Source organism: Lodderomyces beijingensis (genome assembly GCF_963989305.1).
Source record: "Lodderomyces beijingensis strain CBS 14171 genome assembly, chromosome: 8".
Lineage (NCBI taxonomy): Eukaryota > Fungi > Ascomycota > Pichiomycetes > Serinales > Debaryomycetaceae > Lodderomyces > Lodderomyces beijingensis.
In genome coordinates this window covers 524,675-545,827 of record NC_089977.1, presented here as the reverse complement: position 1 = coordinate 545,827, position 21,153 = coordinate 524,675, and the positions used below count along the sequence as shown (strand labels likewise).

At 47.7% G+C, this 21,153-nt stretch overlaps 11 protein-coding genes across 11 annotated transcripts; 6 read left to right on the top strand and 5 right to left on the bottom strand. All coding sequences in view use genetic code 12, as the record gives it.

Moving 5' to 3' along the window:
- Window positions 1–1,289: 1,289 nt before the first annotated feature.
- Window positions 1,290–2,465, top strand: LODBEIA_P59680 (uncharacterized protein; the record flags this gene model as incomplete). Its single annotated transcript, XM_066976358.1, has 1 exon — window positions 1,290–2,465. The coding sequence occupies one exon, from the start codon at window positions 1,290–1,292 to the stop codon at window positions 2,463–2,465; it is 1,176 nt and encodes a 391-aa protein (XP_066832906.1).
- Window positions 2,466–2,744: 279 nt separating this feature from the next.
- Window positions 2,745–4,868, bottom strand: LODBEIA_P59670 (uncharacterized protein; the record flags this gene model as incomplete). Its single annotated transcript, XM_066976357.1, has 1 exon — window positions 2,745–4,868. The coding sequence occupies one exon, from the start codon at window positions 4,866–4,868 to the stop codon at window positions 2,745–2,747; it is 2,124 nt and encodes a 707-aa protein (XP_066832905.1).
- A 419-nt stretch (window positions 4,869–5,287) lies between these two features.
- LODBEIA_P59660 (uncharacterized protein) lies at window positions 5,288–6,130 on the bottom strand (the record flags this gene model as incomplete). Its single annotated transcript, XM_066976356.1, has 1 exon — window positions 5,288–6,130. The coding sequence occupies one exon, from the start codon at window positions 6,128–6,130 to the stop codon at window positions 5,288–5,290; it is 843 nt and encodes a 280-aa protein (XP_066832904.1).
- A 182-nt stretch (window positions 6,131–6,312) lies between these two features.
- Window positions 6,313–6,735, bottom strand: LODBEIA_P59650 (uncharacterized protein; the record flags this gene model as incomplete). The annotated part of the gene is made up of 1 exon (XM_066976355.1): window positions 6,313–6,735. The coding sequence occupies one exon, from the start codon at window positions 6,733–6,735 to the stop codon at window positions 6,313–6,315; it is 423 nt and encodes a 140-aa protein (XP_066832903.1).
- Window positions 6,736–9,648: 2,913 nt separating this feature from the next.
- On the top strand, window positions 9,649–11,313 carry LODBEIA_P59640 (uncharacterized protein; the record flags this gene model as incomplete). The annotated part of the gene is made up of 1 exon (XM_066976354.1): window positions 9,649–11,313. One exon carries the CDS (start codon window positions 9,649–9,651, stop codon window positions 11,311–11,313), a length of 1,665 nt encoding a protein of 554 aa, XP_066832902.1.
- Window positions 11,314–11,700: 387 nt separating this feature from the next.
- On the top strand, window positions 11,701–13,311 carry LODBEIA_P59630 (uncharacterized protein; the record flags this gene model as incomplete). Its single annotated transcript, XM_066976353.1, has 1 exon — window positions 11,701–13,311. The coding sequence occupies one exon, from the start codon at window positions 11,701–11,703 to the stop codon at window positions 13,309–13,311; it is 1,611 nt and encodes a 536-aa protein (XP_066832901.1).
- A 604-nt stretch (window positions 13,312–13,915) lies between these two features.
- LODBEIA_P59620 (uncharacterized protein) lies at window positions 13,916–14,989 on the top strand (the record flags this gene model as incomplete). The annotated part of the gene is made up of 2 exons (XM_066976352.1): window positions 13,916–14,309; window positions 14,592–14,989. The coding sequence occupies 2 exons, from the start codon at window positions 13,916–13,918 to the stop codon at window positions 14,987–14,989; spliced, it is 792 nt and encodes a 263-aa protein (XP_066832900.1).
- Window positions 14,990–15,099: 110 nt separating this feature from the next.
- On the bottom strand, window positions 15,100–18,093 carry LODBEIA_P59610 (uncharacterized protein; the record flags this gene model as incomplete). Its single annotated transcript, XM_066976351.1, has 1 exon — window positions 15,100–18,093. The coding sequence occupies one exon, from the start codon at window positions 18,091–18,093 to the stop codon at window positions 15,100–15,102; it is 2,994 nt and encodes a 997-aa protein (XP_066832899.1).
- Window positions 18,094–18,267: 174 nt separating this feature from the next.
- LODBEIA_P59600 (uncharacterized protein) lies at window positions 18,268–18,933 on the top strand (the record flags this gene model as incomplete). The annotated part of the gene is made up of 1 exon (XM_066976350.1): window positions 18,268–18,933. The coding sequence occupies one exon, from the start codon at window positions 18,268–18,270 to the stop codon at window positions 18,931–18,933; it is 666 nt and encodes a 221-aa protein (XP_066832898.1).
- A 296-nt stretch (window positions 18,934–19,229) lies between these two features.
- Window positions 19,230–20,111, top strand: LODBEIA_P59590 (uncharacterized protein; the record flags this gene model as incomplete). The annotated part of the gene is made up of 1 exon (XM_066976348.1): window positions 19,230–20,111. The coding sequence occupies one exon, from the start codon at window positions 19,230–19,232 to the stop codon at window positions 20,109–20,111; it is 882 nt and encodes a 293-aa protein (XP_066832897.1).
- A 128-nt stretch (window positions 20,112–20,239) lies between these two features.
- On the bottom strand, window positions 20,240–20,650 carry LODBEIA_P59580 (uncharacterized protein; the record flags this gene model as incomplete). The annotated part of the gene is made up of 1 exon (XM_066976347.1): window positions 20,240–20,650. The coding sequence occupies one exon, from the start codon at window positions 20,648–20,650 to the stop codon at window positions 20,240–20,242; it is 411 nt and encodes a 136-aa protein (XP_066832896.1).
- Window positions 20,651–21,153: the final 503 nt, after the last annotated feature.

Genomic DNA, 21,153 nt, shown 5'->3' with positions numbered 1-21,153 from the left:
CCTGGGTGGATGAGTGTGTAAACCAGTGTACCAGTGTATGAGTAGGAATATGATGGGCTTGGGGGGCGGGTATCCAATGGGATATATATTTGCTGCTTTGTAAGTTGATGGGTCTCTGGCAATCGTGGAGTTCTACAACCCACCCCCCGCCCCCTTTCTCTTCGCTCCGCTCCGATGTTATTTCCAGATTCTCGGTCGGTTGAGCTGCGAAGTTGCACCGACCAAACAACAGAGAGAAAGTACGCTAGACACCAGGATCTTCGTCACTACCAGTCCACAACCGCGCAATATAAACTCGATATCGCCATCATACTCTTGCTGGCGTGCTTGCTCCAAGCCCATTCTTCATCAACTTCTCCTACTCAGTAGCCATTTTCCTGGGGTTGAAATGGAGCTGCGTGATGGCGTGCTTGCTCCAAGCCCATTCTTCAGCAACTTCTCCTACTCAGAAGCCATTTTCTTGGGGTTGAAATGGAGCTCCATCCCGCGCACAATCGGTTGACGACAGTGGCCTTCTTCATCGACGACCTGATCCGGCAAGAGTGGAGGAAAAGCGACGCCTCCAAAACTTCAATCTCCTCCGGTGTCAAATGGAATCGCAATTGCTCGTCCCTCGTGTTGCACAATCCGAGCCCACTTCAGAGACTGTTCCATCCAGAGCAATTCCAGCGGCCTGTAGCTGCCACTGCAGCCGTGTGTCTTCTGGGCAGCCAAAAAGAAGAAAAGAAGAGCGGTTCCGATAGGGACGAGTCATCTCTAGTGAAAACAACGAGGGAGATCAGTCTCGAGTGGAACCAAACTTCATAGCAGGGGGGAATGGAGGGGAATTGGGGCTTGTTGCTTTCAACACCACATCAATTGAGTTGGAGGCCCCCCCTCGTAGACCTCGTGTGTTACCTCACATGTTGCTTCTCCAAAACCGGCACGGGGGGCGGCAAATCCATGCTGCGCTGTAACATACCTTTCTGCAGACCGTAGCGACATGCAATAACCACTTCTTGACCCATCTCTTGTCTCCATGGCTGTCTTTGACCGTGGTGTTTGATGGTGGCGTTGTCTTGTTGCCAAAAGTGCTGCCTTTCTGGCAACGGTGTTCGTGCGAAAGCGCCAAAAACTCTTTCAGTCAAATTTTTTCAACAGCAGCCAGAAGGGAAGATTTCAAAGAGGGTGGAGATCTACTACCCTGCTATAGAAGAGAACTACAAGCAAGTACTTCCAACGCTTATCCCCCTCCCTTGGCTAGACGTTTTTTTGGTCCTAAACAAGTAGCAACTCGAGATTGTATCGACATGTCCGTGGAAGCGAAAGAGACGGTTTCGGCACCAGTGCCAATAGCAGACCTCAGCAAGCTCGCCGTGCCAACTTTGCCCAGTGTGACCCAGCAACCACCCAAATCCAATAGTCTCTGGTCGTCAAACCCAGTCTTTTCATACCTCAACGATGTCTACATCACGATAAGTGAGCACCGCAAGAACTTGGGGTTGATCAACCCGGGCACCATTGAGAACTTGAACAAGGAGGTCAGCAGAGATGTGTTTTTGAACCAGTATTTCTTCACCGGGTTGAGAGCAGACTTGAACAAGGCCTTTTCCATCTCGCCTGCGTTCCAGACGTCCCACACCTTGAGTATTGGCTCCGACTTGCCCCCCTATGCATTCAGCGCCTTGTATGCCTCGGAAGACTTGTTTTTCCAAGGTAACATTTGTGACGACAAGAGCTTTAGCGGTAGAATCAACTATGGTTGGGACAAGCACAACATCTCCAAGCTCACGTTGCAAATACTCGAGCGCCAGCCACCCATGGTCCAATTGGAGCAAGACTACCAGGCAAACGACTTTTCCATCAACTTGAAAACCTTGAACCCTTCCTTCCTTTACGGCGGCTTTTCAGGGGTGGCCGTGGCTTCGCTTTTGCAAAGTTTGACTCCGAAATTCGCCCTTGGTTTGGAAGCAATGTACTCTATGCAACCCTTGAGTCCGCCCGATACCGCAGTCTCGTACGTGGCCCGCTACAACAACAATGGCAAGTGGATCGCGTCCGCGCAATTGCAAGCTCAAGGTTCCTTAGTTGCTTCCTTTTGGAAAAAAGTCAGCGATAAAGTCGAAGCTGGCGTCGAAACCCAAATCGCCGCCACCATGAAACAAGTCCCTGACCCTTTGATGGGCGTTGGCTTTGAGCCCGTCATCGAGGGAACCACCACCATTGGAGCCAAGTACGAATACAGAACCGCCGTGTTTAGAGGCCAGTTGGACTCGAGAGGCAAAATCAGCGCCTTTTTGGAAAAGAGAATCTTGCCTACCGTCAGCGTCTTGTTCAGCGGCGAGATTGACCAGTTCAAGAGATCGTCGAGATTGGGCTTGGGTTTGCAGTTTGAAGCCGCGGGTAACGAACAATTGATGTTGATGCAACAGGGTTTGATCGACGCCAACGGTAACCCCGTGCCAGGCGCCCCTGCTGTCTTGTAAGGAGAGAGCAAGAGAGCAAGAAAAAGAGAGATTATATATATATAAATTTTTTGATGAAATGAGTACCGAGAAAAAATCAAACGCATACATAGAGGGAAAAAACTCATAACAAAACCAGTTTTGTACATAAATTAATAAATAAGCGTTGTTGTTGTTGATGATGATGATGATGATGAAGTTGAGGTTGAAGTTGAAGTTGAAGAAGTTGGTGATGGTATTGAAATAAAAGATTCTTTTTTAAATTTTTCATTTTTTCTTTTATCTTTTTCCGTTTCCCCATTACCAGCCAAAAAATCGTGAGGCGAAACTTGCACTCCTGGGAGGAGGAGCATGATGATGAGAAGAAGCAGGGGAGTGGTTTCGATGCTGCGTGCTCTCCGTTTTGACATTTGAAGAAGTGGTCAGCTTTTCGCTGAGCAAGCGGTAGATCTCCCTCGAGTCAAGCTTGACATCTCTCTTGACATCCTTGTCTCTGTGATTGACTGGTGCCGAGCCATTCATAGACATGGTCGATCGATCGGCACGCATGTAGATGCTCTGTCTGCGCGGCACCTGCTGCGCCGAGGGGATCCTCGACATTGACTTGACTGATGCCCTCGTATCGTCGTGATGATGGCCGTTTCTCAACAGTTGCGCATACCGCTCGTTGCGTTGGCCAATCACCGACTTGTAAATGCTTCCCAAATTGTAACTTGTAGACACAGAAGTGTTGATACTATAGTTGGACACGGATTTGGGCAACCTCGAAGTGTTTGTCCGCGAGAGTGGATGATGGTGGGTGTTTTGGTCCAAGTTGGGCTCCATCCAGCCGCTTTCATCGGCGTACAAATCACTGCGCGAAGAGCGTCGGCTCATCACGGGCCGCAGCGCGTGTCCGTTATTGTTGTTGCCCACACAACTATTGCGGTTGTATTCGCTTAAACTGGGGAAATGACGAATCTCGCCATCATCATCGTCCTTGTCGATTTGCGCGTGAAAGTACTTGCCGCGCGAATAAGTCGGCACCTGGTGGTGGATCGAAGCCACCGATTGCTGTCTCGACACTGGTCTCGAATGGTAAACAGTGGATGCCGGCTTGGCAGACTGCACATTTTGCTCAAACTCATCCAAGAGCGAGTCCATGGAACTTTCCGATTTTTCATCTATGCGTGTAATTGGTACATGGAAATTCTGGCTCGTGCGTGCTGCCACTGCGGCAGGCTGCTCGTGGAGGGTGCGAACAAAAGACGTTGGAGTCTCATACGGGTTTTCATATCTTCTTGGTTTAACCTGGTGTGGAGACGGTTGCGCGTTCAAATCGAGGCAGGCGACATTGGTCGAAAGCGACTGCAAAGACGCTTGTTTCTTGATTTGGTTCTGCTCAAAGGCATACCTCCGCTGGTGCGATGGAGACAATGCTAATTGAGGAACACTGTGGATCTGGGTAGGCGAGATCGGTGCCGATGGCGGTGAATCTGGGATAGTGGTATCTATCACATCTGGAAAGTCATTGGGACTAGAGAGCTCGTGCGGCCGAGCATTGATGCGTTCATCGGCAAACACTCCAAGACCGGGGCTTAGCTTCTCCTGAGGCGACTTTTCGTCGGTTTTCTCGCTGCTGATGTTCAAATACTGCACATTCCACTTGAATGTGCCTTCCAAAACATCAAGAATGCTCTCGGCGTCACTGTGAATGAAAATCTTCCAGTACCTTTCCGGGTTCAACAACGGTAGCAAAAAGTGATTGAAGCTGATCCTCAAGATCCGTATCTTGGGTAGTAGCGGGTATATAAACAGCTTTCCTCCGCACGACAAGTAGGTGACGTCGCCATTGTGTAGTTGGAAAATCTCAAATTCTCCGTGGGCCAACAATGACCCGGTTTCTTTATTCTGGCTAGCCAATTCCAAGATTTTCAGCGACTCAAACTTGAAGAGAGTCACCTTGCCTTCCATGTTGATATATGAGGGTCCTTGCACTTTGAGTTGAGTCTCGGGCGAGTTTTCATTGCGAGGCTTGAGGTGCTCTCGAAGGTCAGGCGTTGGCTCCAAGTCGCTCAGCTTATATCGCAAGATGGCCTCTTTTCTCGGGGAAGTATACGCGCGGTTGGCAGGTTCCAAATGCGCTGGTGCTATCGGTTGGTCAAAGTCGTGCTCATGCTCATGCTCATGCTCTTGCTGCGTCGTGATCCCGGTTGGCTGCGGTTGTTGTTGTTGACACTCTAGTCGTTGCGCAGCATCTGGATTAGAGTCCGCCAGTTTCTTCTTCAGCGAGCCCTGGGCCTTGTTCTTATGTCTGATTCGCCGTTTCCTTTGTTTTGCCTCGTTTTGATTCGACGCTGATCCCAGTGGTGCTTCGTTACTCCGCAGTGCGTGCAGTTGACTTGTATGCCTGTCGTCTTCATTCGTGACGATTTTCGCTCCCATGATCTAGAAATAGAAAATATGACCTGCTCTGCTAATGCCTATTGACTGGACATCTACCAGGGAAGGGGTAATCAGAGTGTGTGTGTATAGAACGGGGTGCCTGGCTCTGGTGCTGTCCCAGTGGTTAGTGGGATGTTTTTGTCACCGCCCAAAAAAATTCCACTCTGGTGACTTTAAGTTCGTTTTCTTTGGTTGTTGAGGGTGCGGGTGACTCCTGCCACCATTACCGCCAACACCATCACCACCGCCATAACCACGTCCGCTACGTCAATTAGCCAGGTTAGAGACTCAGCAAGAGAAGGGTTTCTATTAATCTTTGTTTTTTTTTTTTCTTTATTGCTTGTTGCTGTGTTTTTTGGACACATCAGAATTAATCTATACAATGACACCGGTGGACAAGAAACGGGGTTATTTGAATTTTATGCTTGACCCAAGATTCTAGTTTCGCTCACGTAGGAGGAGGACCGCGAAGTAGGTGGAGCGTCTCTAGAAACACCAGACGACTCCACGTCCTGGGAGAATAGCGGAGTGTATTGGACACTTCTGACGTTGGTAGCATCTTCTTCTCTATGGTAGGTGACAAGTGGTCCCAACAAACTGATGCCCGGGGCAACCCATTGCTCAATCTTCAAGATCACGCTCGAAGGCGGGAACAATTTTTGAATGTAGCCCATGCCCAACAAATAGCCGGTGGAGATGCCAGCCAAGTGGCCAAAGAAGGAGCTTCCAGGGACCAACACCAAGCAAACAAACGCGGCAATCACGGGGACCGCCAAGGTGTAGAGCTTGAATTCCCGGCCGGCGACATGGAAAGTCTCCACGACGGGCTTGTACTTGTGCTCCTGGTACGCCATGTAGCTCATAAACGAGAAAATGATCCCCGAGAGCCCAATGACTCCCGTGTCTGGGTACAACACCAACCCGAGGACGCAGTATTGCAATGCGGCCACCACCGTCAACAAATTCAAGGTGATCCCCGTGTAAACCGTGCCGTGTCTCCTTTCATACAACGCCAACGGAGTAACGAGCGCCACCATGTTAACGAGCCAGTGGAAGTAGTTGACGTGGAACAAGCAGTAAAGTGAAAGTGCATTCAAGTTCAATTCAAGTGGTGACCTCGGGTAAAGCACAACACTGGAAAACTCCACGCCAAAGGTATTTCTCACCACACATAAGAACAAGGTGAACACCACCAACCCAGCAGTCAACGCTGGCGTCTGTCTGATTGTCTCCCACGAGGGTTTAAACTGATTGAGATTCATGGTGTGAAAATAAAAACAAAAAAGTTGAATAATGCCCTTGAACAAAGTTGCGCTCAGAAAACTCTCTCGGTTTCTTTTTTTTTTTATTTCGCCCCTTCCATGACGCTCGGTTCCAAGTCGGTGCAAACCTCCATCATCATGAGAACAACCACAATGGAACCGGCTACTTCCTTTTTTCTTGCCTATAAGGACTCGTCTACTCTACGCCTAAACAGATCCAACAAGAGCCTCTTCTGCAAATTGTTCTCTCGTAGCCGATGGATTTTTGCTTTAGTTGTCTCGGGAGATTCATCAAGCCCCTCGATTTCCTGGATGGAGCTCTTCAACTTGGCCAACTTCAACCGCAACGCGCCCACGTACTTGTCAAAGTCCTTGGCTTGTTTGTTGCCGTTTGTGATATCGAATAGGAGACTATATAGCTCTGGCAAAAGCTCGATTTCGGCGATTTTCGCGATGGGGTCGTCTTCTTGCTGCGGCTGTTTTTGAGCGGCTGGCGTCAGCGACGGATCGAGATCCATGAGATCGTCTTGGACGCTTTGGTCGGGATCGATGGTGGGGTTGGAACGCTGCGGCTGCTTCTGATCTGGAGCTTGTTCGAAAGACATTATTTGGAAAAGCCTCTTGGTTGGTGGTAGAGATGTTCAAATATCCGCTTAGTCGTATCGCGTTCGGTTGTTTTTCTGGTGCTTTTTTTCCTCTTCCGCCAAGGGCAAGCTAGTAGCAAGTCTGGCGAAGGTAAGAAGAAGGTCGATTCTTTTTGAAAAGAGAGTCACCAGACGTAAAGGTGAAGCTGAGGTGGTTCTTGCTTAGAGTGTAGCTTACTTCCTATCAAGATTAGGTACCGTTGTTGTTGCTTCTGTTGCCGGGTGATTGACCCGTATGGTTGTGGTCAAAAAAAAAAAAAATTGCAACCAAGCCAGGGGAGCGTCGGCATCCCAAGAAGACCCTTGATTCGTTGGCTACATCCCATACCCAAGCAAAGGGCACAGGGTAGATCTCCTACTTGAAGGGGATAAACTGAATTATTGTGGATTTTCCCAAAAAAAATTGAACCGTGCTTTTGCAACTCTGATATCGTTTACTCGGTTCGGTCCTGATTGACACCACAGGAACAGGTTTGCTTGACGCTGCATGATACTCTTATTTGCGAGTCCATCCCGGTCACCTGAGACTTGTGGTATTCAGGGTCATTACAATGAAAAGAAAATGTGAGATAAGGAACTCAATTTGCGTCGAAACACAGAGTATGCATGTGTAGTAACATAGGCCTTGATAAGGTTTGCTGTTTATCGGGCCGCACCCTCTCCGCTGTTACTCCAGGATAGCTACGGTTTGAGCCTATTGTCTGAACAAGTTCTAGCCCCCACTACTTGGCCGCCGCCTTGATTTACTCGTGGTAAATTTTTATACAAGTGTGGTTTGCTAGCACTCAGGGACGTACTTTGATACTGAAGGCGTGAATGCAGAAGAATCATGGGGGTTGGAGGGAGAGGAAAGCTCGTAATGCATTCCCACTTGTCTAGATTCAACCGCCTCTTGATTGAAGCTCAAATGTGCGTAGTGACTGCTGCGAGGTTTCAAATTTTCAAAGGTCACGTGCTGCACCCCCGGATAACTCTCTCACGTGATCGTGCTGGGAAGAAATGCCGACCCGCCAAATCTCACTCCACATCTTCTCATTTTGAAAAAATTGGGGGATGGGGATAACTTGGATTTCGGCGGTTTCGGTTCCACTAAACATGCCGGAAAGAAGGATCAGTAATGGTTACTTTTCCCTCGTTTTTCGGCATTTGAAAACTTGTCCGCGTGAGATCTATCTCGATGAAAACAACGCCTCACGGGATCAAAGGCTGAGCAGGAGATGCCGAAGGTTTTAGATAAAGAGCTCGCATATCTACATCGTCTTTTGTTGTATTGTGATGTACAAATGTGTTTGCAGCCTGCATTTTTTTTTTTTTGGGGGGGGGGGAGGAAGAATATCGTTTTGCAGCCACACCAGAAGGATTGGGGGGGGGCGGAGGTTGCACATTTTTCTATGTATCAATTCTTTTTTGTTTAGTTGTTTCGAAACCGCCACCAGAATTCGCAATTTCCCAATTGCTGCAAAATTCTACAACCAGACCTCGCCTACTGCAATATCCACCAATCCAGCCATCTTCGAACATGCTTGAGTGAAGTAAAGCCAGAGTTCTGACCGGAGCCATGACAAGAAAAATAAACTTGTATCCTTGCCGAAGGTTGTCCGCTTTCGACGATTTTCGTGCTTTAACTAGCCCAGCGTTTTCCTGAGCTTCTTTTCTTTGCATTGGTCTGCTTAATTGCGCCAATTTACGCTGCTCTAATCATGGCCGTGATTCAGGTAAACAAATATGGGAAACGTGGGTGTAGATCACATTATCTTTGGGTCAGCCATACATCCACGCCATCTGTGTCTCATGGGTCTCGAGAAACTCCGGCTCAGTCAGCACAAGGTCAATATGTTCTGCTGTGTACAATATGTGGAGAAACAAAAAAGAGGGACGAAAAATGGAATGCCATGACTGAAGACGAAAGAATTAACACCACTGACGAAGGTAACAGAAGATGAGACTTCAGAGTCCACAGCTAGAAATACAAAATATACATATACAGATGGAAAAGGACGACTAAATTTAGGATGCGAGGACCACATCTCCACGCCCGGGGTTTATTCTCAGCTTTCAACCTCCATTTGACCCTTTTTGCAGCCATTTCTCACCAAACCATGCCGAAAATAAAAGACAGCCACAAGACGCAATCTCGCGACGATTTTTCAAATTTTGAGACTTTATCTATGAACGCACAACTAGCTAATTGTCCTCAAGATAGTGGGGTGCTAGCTAAGGGGGGACCCCAATATCTTATCTCCATCGAGCGACCCCCAATCTGGCTGTAATAGCTTAAGCTTTTCGTAATTTTCACGAGAGTAGACTAAACCTCTTTGCAAGAAGCTTGTCCACCCTCCACTGATAAGCACGAAACCCTCCCCCCAGCAATCAATCAAGTCTCACCTTTGGTGTGGGTGTGTGTTATTTTTTTGTTTGGCGTGAAACGTGATATCGTAGAATTGCCCCGGTTAAATTGACTCCCTGGTGCAATTGGTTATCGCCAAATGACGTTTTGCAGCCACACTTGACATAATTATTAATTTCTTCACGCATTTTTTTTACTCTCTGGAAGTAGATGCAACAACCACAGTTTGACTCCCCCTTTGACTGCTCGCATGCCTGGTATATCGATTGAGACAAGTGGGGCACTTTGCTATCAGTTTTTTGCTAGTTTTTGCAGACGTTGGGGGGATGCGAGGCGGTTGGGGGGTCGCTATTGTTCAAGTTTCCGACCCGTGGAGGTTGCGATGCGCTAGAACCACAGTGCAATAGCGGCAACGTTTAAATATCAACTTGTCGTCCCTGTCGATGGCCCAAGACTTTCATTTCCAAGAAAAATAAAACGGAAGTTAATTATAAACTGGTCTAGGAAATAATTATAACCAGTGGCAGATGGGTGCAAACAGTGCTTCAAGAGGTGACGCTTCATTGACCTCGAACGACAGCGCTACGCCGTTGAAGAACGAGTCCCGCGTCTTTATCAGCAAGGTCGACTCGGGCACCTCGGAGGAGTCGAACCAGTTGGAAAAGAACCCCTTCTTGGATCCGAAAGTCGAGGAGTTCTATCGGGAGATCTACTCCAGTTCAAAGTATGAAAGTTATGTTGCCTTTGACCCGCATTTCACGTGGACAGAGGAAGAAGAGAAGAAGGTTGTCTGGAAGTTGAATTTCCGCGTTGCCCTTGCTGCATGTCTCATGTTTATGGGTTTGCAAGTTGATCGAGGAAATTTGGCGCAGGCAGTGACTGACAACATGCTTAAGGATTTACATTTGACGACGGATGATTATAATACCGGGAATACGATATTTTATGTCTGCTTTTTGGGTGCTGAGATTCCGTCGCAGTTGATTTCCAAGGCCCTAGGTCCTGATATCTTTATCCCCATCCAGATTTGCGCGTGGTCAATTGTGGCAATGAGCCAGGCTGCATTGTCGGGCAAGGCGTCATTTTACGCTACTCGTGCGTTGATTGGCGCCTTGGAAGGGGGTTTCATCGCGGACTTGGTGTTGTGGTTGAGTTATTTCTTTACAAGTAAAGAGTTACCCGTTCGATTGTCGTGGTTCTGGACCACGCTTAGTTTGGTGCAGATCGCCACATCGTTGCTCGCGTTTGGTATCTTGCGACTCAGAACCTGGGGCTGGCACGGCTGGCAGTTTTTGTTCTTGATCGAAGGCGGGTTCACTTTGGCTATCGGCATTGCCTCGTGGTTCTTGATGGTCCCCAGCGCTGTCCAGACAAAGACCTGGTACAACCCAAAGGGTTGGTTCACCGACAGAGAGGAAAAGATTGTCGTGAACCGTGTCTTGAGGGACGACCCGTCAAAGGGATCCATGCACAACAGACAGGCCATCTCGCCAAGAATGTTGTGGAAATGCCTCACCGACTACGACTTGTGGCCAATATACGCCATTGGTCTTGTGGCATACATTGGACAGAGCACTTTCACCGCCTACTTTGGCTTGATCAACAGACAATTGGGCTTCAACGTGTTCAACACCAACTTGTTGACGATACCGCAGGCGGTGATCCACATCATTTTCCTTCTAGCCATCACCTGGCTCTCGGAGCGAGTGAATGAAAGGGCATTGGTCTGCCTAATTGCCCCAATCTATGCTACTCCAATCATGGGAGTCATTCGCTGGTGGTCGGGCTCCGGCAAACAGATATGGTCAACCTGGGTGTTGAACACTTTGTACATGGGCCAACCATACATCCACGCCATTTGTGTCTCATGGGTCTCGAGAAACTCCAACTCGGTCAGAACAAGGTCAATTTGCTCGGCAGTGTACAACATGTTTGTCCAGCTCGGAAGTATCGTTGCCAATTTCATCTATAGAGAAGACGACAAGCCACAGTACCACAGAGGCAATATGCAGTTGTTTGTGCTCACTTTGATCTTGATACCCATCTTGGTGCTCGCCAAAGGGTACTACGTGTGGAGAAACAAGACCAGAGACAAGATATGGAACGCCATGTCCGAGGAGGACCGGAACGATTACAGAGAAAACACCAAGGACGAAGGAAACAGAAGATTGGACTTTAGGTTCGATACATAGGGCTTTTTTCTCCACATGTAGATTTTTTGTACATAGACTTTCCTGATAGACAAACGATAGACCTCCCTTAGGACCGCACGGGATAGCTGCGACTTGTAAGGAAACCAACATGGAAAACCCATTACCCGTTCGCTGGTGTGGGTTGTTTCGTAAATGAAAAACTGCTTGGATATTATTTTGCAACCATAAAAAAAACTTTCAACTTTAAGAGCCACAGTGCAAAAACAAGATTTTTTGCAACTAAACAGAATATGGCAAATTCTCCCGCCAGAGGGGTGGCCCTCCCTCCCTCGGAAGTCTTTTATATATAAATAACCACAATGATGTCTCGATGATAAAGAGCTCGCTAGGGGAATCAGAAGATCAACCTCAGTGATCGCCAGCAACATGTCCAAGAAATTAGAAGTTCAAGAGTCACACGTCTCCGAGCCGCCTTCGCTCCTGGACCTTGAAAAATCCGAATCAAAAAACCCCTTCGCCGATGAGAAAGTCGCTACTTACTATAGACAGATGTATGAGGACGTGAAGTACGAGTGTAGGGGGAGTTTCGATCCGTCTTTCCAATGGACGGCTGAAGAGGAAAAGAAAGTTGTGAGAAAGTTGAACTTCAGAGTAGCCTTCGCAGCCTGTCTCATGTTTGTTGCTTTGCAGGTCGATAGGGGTAATTTGCAGCAAGCTGTCTCCGACAACTTGCTCGACGACTTGGGGTTGACCACCGATGACTACAACATGGGCAACACCATCTTCTACTTGTCGTTCTTGCTAGCAGAAATCCCTTCGCAAATGATCTCAAAGGCCCTAGGTCCCGATATCTTTATCCCCATCCAGATTTGCGCGTGGTCGGTTGTCGCTTTGTCGCAGGTGGCCTTGTCGGGCAAGGTTTCCTTTTACATCACGCGTTGTTTAATCGGGGCCATCGAAGGCGGCTTTATTGCTGACTTGGTGTTGTGGTTGAGCTACTTCTTCACGAGTAAGGAGTTGCCAATTCGGTTATCCTGGTTCTGGACCACCTTGACCTTGACCCAGATTTTCGCTGCTTTGGCGGCGTTTGCCATCTTGAGATTAAGGGGCGTCTTTGGCTGGCCCGGTTGGGCCCACTTGTTCTTTTGGGAAGGGTTGTTTACGCTTGCGATTGGCATTGCGTCGTTTTACTTGATGGTCCCTTCAGCCGTTCAAACCAAGAACTGGATGCATCCGAAAGGCTGGTTCTCTGAACGCGAGGAAAAGATTGTCGTTAACAGGATCTTGCGAGATGATCCAACAAAGGGGTCAATGCACAACCGTCAAGCAATTGGGTTGAAACAACTCTGGACTTGTTTGATCGACTACGACTTGTGGCCGCTCTACTCCATTGGAGTAATGGCCTACATTGGAAATTTCACTTTTGGTTCTTACTTCACCCTCATGACCCGTCAGCTCGGATTCGGCGTGTTTGACACCAACTTGTTGACGATCCCGCAAGCCGTGCTCTACATCCTCAACTTGCTCGCTATAACTTGGCTCTCTGAGCGGTTCCAGAACAGATCCATGATATCGCTCATCTCGCCCATCTACTGTTTCATCGTGCTCGGCGTCATTCGATTCTACCCGGGTTCCGGCATCGAAATATGGCCCAGCTACGTCATGAACACAATATACATGGGCCAACCTTTCATCCACGCCATCTTGGTCTCGTGGGTCTCGAGAAACTCAAACTCAGTGAGAACAAGGTCCATCTGTTCCGCGGTGTACAATATGTTTGTGCAAACGGGGGCGATAATCGCACAAAACATGTTTCGAGCCGACGATGCGCCATTGTACAAGCGGGGTCTTTTGCAGTTGTGGTGCATTGCCTTGGCCGTGGTTCCTATCTTGTTGTTGACGAAGTTCTACTACATCTGGCGCAACAAGTCGAGAGAAAAGATATGGAGCGCAATGACGGAGATTGAAAAGGATGAGTATCGAAGAACGACAACGGATGATGGAAACAAGAGACTCGATTTCAGGTTTACTCATTGAAGTGGTCCCTGGCTCCGGGAGGAATGCAATCGTAGGGTTTCCAGAGTTTAGATGCATATGATTAATTCAAAGAAACAAAGCAAAATGGTTTCTGTCGAGACCTTCGTTTCCTCTACAACTTTGAACCCCCATGAGATATGACTCTGTGTGTGTCTCGACGGCTCAACCTAATTGGTGATACTTATATACTTCACCAGAGTTTTTCAAAAGTCTGTAACCCTGAGAAATGAAACACCGCCGTGCCCCATTCTCGTTGAGCCAGTGCAGTGTGGCGCCAGCACTAAAAATCAGCCTGGCACTTGAACCATACTGTAGTGCTTCCATGAGCTTAGAAAGGGTGGTTTAGCCCCCCATTCCTCTTCCACGCCGCAACTCGAGCTAAACCTTCATTGCACGCCACATTCGCGTCAATCAAGGATACCTGGCTAGTCTATTTTAAACCCCCACTCCTCTGGAACTTGCTCCCTGGCTGCAAAAAAAAAAAAAAAAAAAAGAGAGGAGGGCCAAGCACTGGGTGATAGCCATGTATAAATACGAGATGTAGGTATGGGATCTCGTCTTCCAGCCTCATGGTCCTCTCCAGGTCCAAACGCTAGATATGCCAATGTCCAACAGCATTACGGCAACGGTGTTGGAGGAGGAACCAAAGAAAGCTGTCGCCAGTGGCATTGAAGTCCAATCGGTGTTGTCATCGAGAGAAGAGAAAATCAACCAGAATGCCCATGCGCAACTCAAGAACCCCTTTGCTGATCCCGCAGTGGAAACTTACTACAGGAACTTGTATGCATCTGTGGGTTACGAATGCGACAAAGCGTTTGACCCCGCGATGGAATTGACGGAGGAGGAAGAACGCAGGATTGTCCTCAAATTGGTGGCATTATCGGCATGTTTGATGTTTGCTAGTTTGCAAATTGACAGAGGCAACATCCAGCAGGCTGTCACTGACAACATGTTGGGTGACTTGCAACAATTACAACACCGGCAACACCATTTTCCTCGTGGCATTCCTTTGCGCTGAAATCCCCAGCCAGTTGAATTCTAAATGGATAGGTCCTGATATCTTCATCCCTATTGGTTGGCTGGAGCATCGTTGCCACTTGTCAAATCGCCCTATCTGGAAAGACTTTGTTTTACATCACGAGGGCATTGATTGGTATGTTGGAAGGTGGATTCATTGCTGATCTCATATTATGGCTCAGTTATTTCTACGCCAGCAAGGAACTACCTGTGAGACTATCATGGTTCTGGACGACATTGACATTGACTCAGATTGTATGTAGTGTTCTCCGAGCGGATCAACGAGCGGGCATTGGTGATGTGCATTGCCCCACTTTTCGCTGTTCCTTTGATTGGGTTGATCCGCTGGTGGCCAGGCGCGGGACACAAGATCTGGCCCACGTATGTCCTCAACACTTTGTTCCTTGGCCAGCCATACGTCTTGGCCATCGGTGCTTCGTGGTGCTCGAGAAACTCCGGCTCAGTGAGACAGCGGTCAATCAGTGCTGCCGTTTATAACATGATTGGGCAGATTGACAATATCATCGGCATCAACATCTACAGGACGGACGATTTGCCATTATATCATCGCGGTAACATGCAACTATTCTTCATGACCATTGCTACGATCCCCGTGTTGCTCTTGGCTAAAGTCTTATTACGTGGCAAGAAACCATTATAAGCGGGAAACATGCGCGGCCATGACTGAAGAAAGAACGACAACACTACAAAATCAACACCGCTGATGAAGGTAACAAAAGACTCGACTTTGTCTTTGCTCACTGAGTAGCTTTATATGTTCATCTTTTCAAAGTAAAGCTCCATGCCCAACCGCGCTAGTTCTTGAATCAAGTCCAACACCTTTCGGGCTTGCTCCCTTACAAATATATCGTTGTCGGTTTCAGCCACATACCGTAGACGTATCACGATTTTTTCCCTATATGGTTCAGGAAATGCCACTTTATCCGACTCTGAAGTGCCCAAAATCAAATCTTGTATGAGCATGACTGCCGATCGTCTCATGATGGCTTTATCCGGACCTTTTTCAAGGTCAAGAATACCAACGACGCAATCGAGCGCATCCTCCAAGCGACCAATCAAGCCAATCGGATTCACTTTGCAACAGACACCCAACAAGGACATGGCTGACATTCTCACGCGATCGTCGTCCAGGCTGTGGCTTCGAATCACCGTGAGAGTAGTTTCCACAACCAAGTTTGCTGATTCACCCGTGAATTTCTCGTTGGAAACTTGAATGTAGCGGAGTATAACCTCACCGATTCGGAGTCTTTCGTCCAAATCCGTCTCAGTCGACGTGTATAGTTGGCACATTATCTTGAGCACGGGGAGCTCCTCCCAGTCAATCAAGCTCTCCAAGCCTTTAATCACATTGAGGTAGATGTAAGGTTCCGGGTCTTTAAGCTGGACCAAGTGCAAGTTAATCACAAAGTCAACGGAGATGATCTCGCTGCGTGATTCTATCAATTGTCTCAACAAGTACAACCCATGAGCTCGAATCGGAACCAATGGGTCGTTTAAACTTGTGATGGCGCGGTTGAGCACAAGTCTCTGCGCATCTAGCTCGTTGGAAACGGGGATTTCGCCGCTCAAGATGTTGGATATTCGCTGCTCAAGCGATTCAATTGAGTTTCTCATGTTGGAATTCAATGGTTTATTATTTTTGTTGTTTTGGAGTTTTTCCAATGATTGTTTAATTCCTGTCAATTGCTCAGTACATGAGTCGTCAATGACAATGTCATTCTCGGACAAGATGGCCGATAGGAGCTCTAACAAAACAGGTAAGAAATTTTCCGTTCCTTGGCCATCACCTTCGTCTTCATCGTCTGAGTCGACATCGTCATCCATTGCATCACCATCATCATCCCCGCCACTGTCTTGTTGTTGCTTTTTCAAAAAACTGTGCACGATGGCCAACATCTCATGCGGGGTGCGAGCCAAGCTTTCCTTGAATTTATCACCAATACTTTCTAGTAACTTGAGGTCAACTAGTTTTATAAACGGATTTTTTTCTTCTCCTCCTAGCAAATTAGCCAGTTCAAGCCACTGTTTAAGAATCAATGTAAACAAAGCGTAAACTACTTCATCGTCGACATTCTCCAATAGAATCATAAAGTTGCTGCATGCAAAGTCGAGCCCCTCGATGAATTTCAAAATCTTCGTCTCTTTGCTCTCGGAAGTAAACTCGGCTTTCTTCTTTACAAGCTGAGTCAAATTGTTTGGTCCAATTTCATACGTCCAAGAATCGCCACCGTTGAAAACAAGGTTCTTTGCCACAAGGTCAATGCCGGCCAAGTTATTGTCGTCAAAGTCCTTCATCACTGTAAAGTAACTGGTCATAATGTCGGTGACAATTTGCACTGACTTCCCATGCTGTTTCAAAAACAAATAGTAGCCCCAAAGCGATACGATAATGGGCTCCATGACGGCTTGATAGACATCAGCCTCTAACCCCTTTTTGGAAATCGATATCAAAACATTGATGGCGTTGTTGAATGCCGCTTCTCCCACCAATACACTCAGGTTGAGTGCTACTACTGTTTGTTCCTTCTTTTCCTCCTCCTTGGGGTGGCTGGTTACAAATTGGTCCCAGATCCTTTGCAAGAAGAAATCCTTCACCACAAGTTTATTCTTGTGCCACAACTTTTCCATAATATACGTGACACACAGGGCCATAAGCGGGCGGTTGATATTGACCAACAATGCATAGGCTTGTTTTCCAATCGAGTTAAAGTAAGTCGTGGTTGTCACATCCTTGGGTTTCAGGAGCACAACGTTTGCCACATGGTCAAACTTGGCAATGTCGATTTCCTCCTGTTCGCGTAGACCAAGGATATACTCAATCAATGAACGTAAACCGTCCTTGCGCGGCGCATCGTAGGGGAGTTTCTGTAGACGCAGCATGACAAATTGCTTGAAAAATTGCGGCGATGGCGTCGTCAATAGCAATGAATAAGTTTGAAATAGTTCATATGTATCTGGAATCTTTTCGACTTGTTCAAAAGAGGCATCTGTCTTATGTTGAAACCCGGGGATGGAGTAGATGGCAATTGCCACCGTGAGGAAGTCAGAAAACCCGGTTCCTTTACTCAACAACCCGGTGACATCAGATGGCGTTTGGAAAAGCTGGTAAAACTTGTCGTATATCAACGTCAATAATTGGAAAGCTTCTGCAGGTCCCGATTTTATGGTGTCGATCTTGACTTGCTTGCTCATGTTTTTGGACAAGTTTCTCTTTTCAAAGGGGATTCCGATGTGAAACACGTTTAGCGCGGGGTAAACCCCTAGAATGATGATGGCGTTGACCAATTTGCTGAAGGTCTTGACGTCGTGGAGCGAGATGGTGATCAATGCCTTGTTGGGCATTTTGGACTCCAAAGATGCCTTTTGCACGTCAATCAAGCTGTTCATGAGGTATTCAATGACATGATAACGGGTATTGTCAACGGTGGTGGTGTCTGGGCCTGGGCCCGGGGGGATCCGTGTGTTGAGCAACCCAATTGTCAAATCTTCATATGGTTCAGCTAGTAGGCTCTCCAATTTCTGGAATAGCAAGTCGATGGGCTTGTCTCCGAGGAAATCAGGTTTGTTCAAGCCTTTCCTCTCGGGGTAAACTTCGTCCGCCGTGCGCCTCACTGTTGTCTTGCGTTTCAGCGCAAACGGGTTCCTTTTCGCTGTTTTCGCCAGCGGGAGGCGCTCCTGTGGTTCCAGCAGCTCTGCAACTTCATCATCGTTGGGCGGTAACTCTTCAATCTTTGGCGGCGACATGGGTTGGTTTCCAGTGTTGCCAAACTGCCAGGGAGAAAATGTGTTGCTTATTCTGGCTGCACCCTCAGAGTCCCTCTTTTTTTTTTTCAGATCGGCATCGCTTGACTTGAATCAAGATAAAGAGACCAACTATACAAGATACAGACGACGACACGGAGGAATAGTGCTAGCAAGATGTCGGAGGAAATAGAGAAACTCACACAGGAGGAAATGGACGTGGTGATATATGACGCCCGAGCAGGCGACATCGAAACACTACAGGAGATCTTCGATGAGATACCGAAGGGGCATTTGATGACGATAAAAGACGATATAACGCTAAGCACCCCGGTCCACATGGCTGCGGCAAACGGCCACCTCGAGACCGTCAAGTACCTTCTTTCGCTAGTGCCCAAGAGCGACGCTGAAACTTTGGTCAGGGCCAAGAACGAGACGGGCAACACGGCGCTTCACTGGGCAGCATACAACGGACACCTTGCAGTTGTCCAGCTTTTGATTGAAGAATACCACGCGGACCCGTTTGACAAGAACGAAGCCGGCCACGACGCGATCTACGAGGCGGAAAACAACGGCAAAACCGAGGTGGAAAGCTGGTTTTTGAAAAAGTACACTCCAGAGCAAGACTTCACTGTGGAGGAAGACGGCGCCTCCACCAAAGTCACTTACACGCCGGGCAAAGAGAGCAAATTAGCTGACGACAACGCAAGAGACGCCGTGTTTGCTTCGAGTGTGAAGGACGGCTACGACGGAGAGAGTCTGCGAGACAACAATAACACCGGCAGTTCGCAGACCTGCAAATCTGTCGAAGAGGGGGTTGCCCAAGTATCTCTCAATGACTAAATAGCATATAGATCTACTCCACTAATAAACTCTTCTCAAGTGAACCTCACAAGAAGCCTGTCAATCGCTAATATCCCTGTTATTCATTGCTCTGATTTTTCACTTTTTTTTAAGCTGGTGTGTCGTTTAGTCGCATTTGTTACTCTATAAAAATTTTCCACTTTTTCAAGGCAATTTACCATCCATCAGTTGAAACCAAAGGCCTCCGTACTCCTGAACGGATCCCCCCTCTTTTTCCTTTTCTTTTTTGTTGTCTTTTGCAGTCTCACGCAATAGAAAGATCACCAGAGGTCATCATGTCTGAGTTAGGATTCGATCCCACGTTAAAGAAGAAGAAGAAGGTCAAGAAACCGGTTGATGGCGCCGCATCCGATAGCAAGGAATCGACACCTCAGCCCGGGTCAACAGCAGCAGCAGCAACTGACTCTGTTGACGACTTGTTCTCCGGGATGAAGAAGAAGAAGAAGCCCGCCAAGAAGAGCGAGGACGCTGTTGACTCGGGCGCCTCGCCCGAGGCAGGCGACGATCTCGCGGCATCGTTGGGCGATTTGACGCTAAAGAAGAAGAAGAAGAAGAGCACCGCCACCAAGAACTCGGACTTGAACGAGTTTGAGCAGCAGCTAGAAGAGGCCGGCGTCGAGGACAACAACGAGGACACGAGCATAATAGAATCGCAAGAGCAACCGCAGTTGGGCGGCGGATTGTCGTACGATGAGTTGTTGTCGCGTTTCTTTGACATTTTGAAAGCCAACAACCCCGAGTTGGCCGGTGATAGATCGGGACCCAAGTTCAGAATCCCTCCGCCGGTGTGTCAAAGAGAAGGCTCGAAAAAGACGCTTTTCGCCAACGTGCAAGAGATTGCTACCGTTTTACAGAGAAACCCCGAGCATTTGATCCAGTTTTTGTTTGCCGAGTTGGGTACCTCTGGATCCATTGATGGTGAAAAACGGTTAGTCTTGAAAGGCAAGTTCCAGCCTAAGCAGATGGAAAGCGTCTTGAGAAGGTATATTATAGAGTACGTCACGTGCAAGACGTGCAAGAGCATGAACACTGAGTTGAAGAGAGAAAGTGCCAATAGGTTGCATTTCTTGAGCTGCAAGGCTTGTGGATCCACAAGGTCCGTTTCGTCCATCAAGACCGGTTTCCAAGCGCAAGTCGGAAAGAGGAAGAAGTTTTAGTGTTAAATAGATTATGTAGATACCCTTTACGCTGTTATTTTTGTATATCTATTGATTGTCCATCAGTTGTCAAAAAAAGAACAAAGAGAGTAAACCATTGGTATTCGTTGTAGGCGCTCCTCGGTCCATCATGGACTGCACAAGCTGTTGACAATCTTCTTCAAAGGCGAGCACCACACAGTGACACCCTCGTGTCCCATCATGTACTGCACAATCTGCTTCGACAACTCGCGCTTATCCATCTTGTCCTCGACAACCTCGACAAAAATCCTCTCGAGAAAAGACAAGTGTTTTTCATCCATGGTCTGAATCTGAGTCTCTATCTTCAGCTTGTAATGCTTCAACTCCCGCTCGGGCAAGTTTATGTTTTGGGCAAAGACCCGCTCACTCAAGCTCATCAACTCAGCGCGGTCTCGTCGTGGGCCGTTTTCTTCTTGGTCGAGCGATGTGTAGGAGTTGTTGTGCGAGAGCATGACTGGCGTGGGACAGTCGTTCCATCCTTCTGTGATGTCTCCACGCTGGTACTTTGTGAGCGTCATCTCGAGCAACAACCGTAAAAAACGACCTGACGTGGGTGGGTGGCTAGGAAAAAAGAATGTGATGTGGAGTAAAATTATATATGCCTGCCCCAGGCAAGGGTTGGACCAGGACCAATGTTTCAAGATTTCAACGACTCTCCTCAGTGTGGGCCATGTTGTGCCACCTGTTGATATTTTTTTTTATTTATGTTAGCGGCCCAGATGAGATCGGAAATTGTCACATGGCTGAAAAAACGTGGAGAAAGATACGAGCTGACCCGGGGAGGAAAACACAGCAGCTCTAGCCGTTTGTTGAGTATAACGATTAGAAAGAAGTGGGAGTTTTTCAAGTTGTAGATGAATAACAACAACGACTATTGGCGCTGTGGATATTTAGATTAGCTATATAGTAGCGGAGAATGAAAAAAAAGACCCCAGGATATAGCCTCCCACGTCAATGTCTTGTTCACCACTCATCCTCAGTCCTCCTGGTTTCGTGTGTTTTTCCAGATCATCCTCAATCC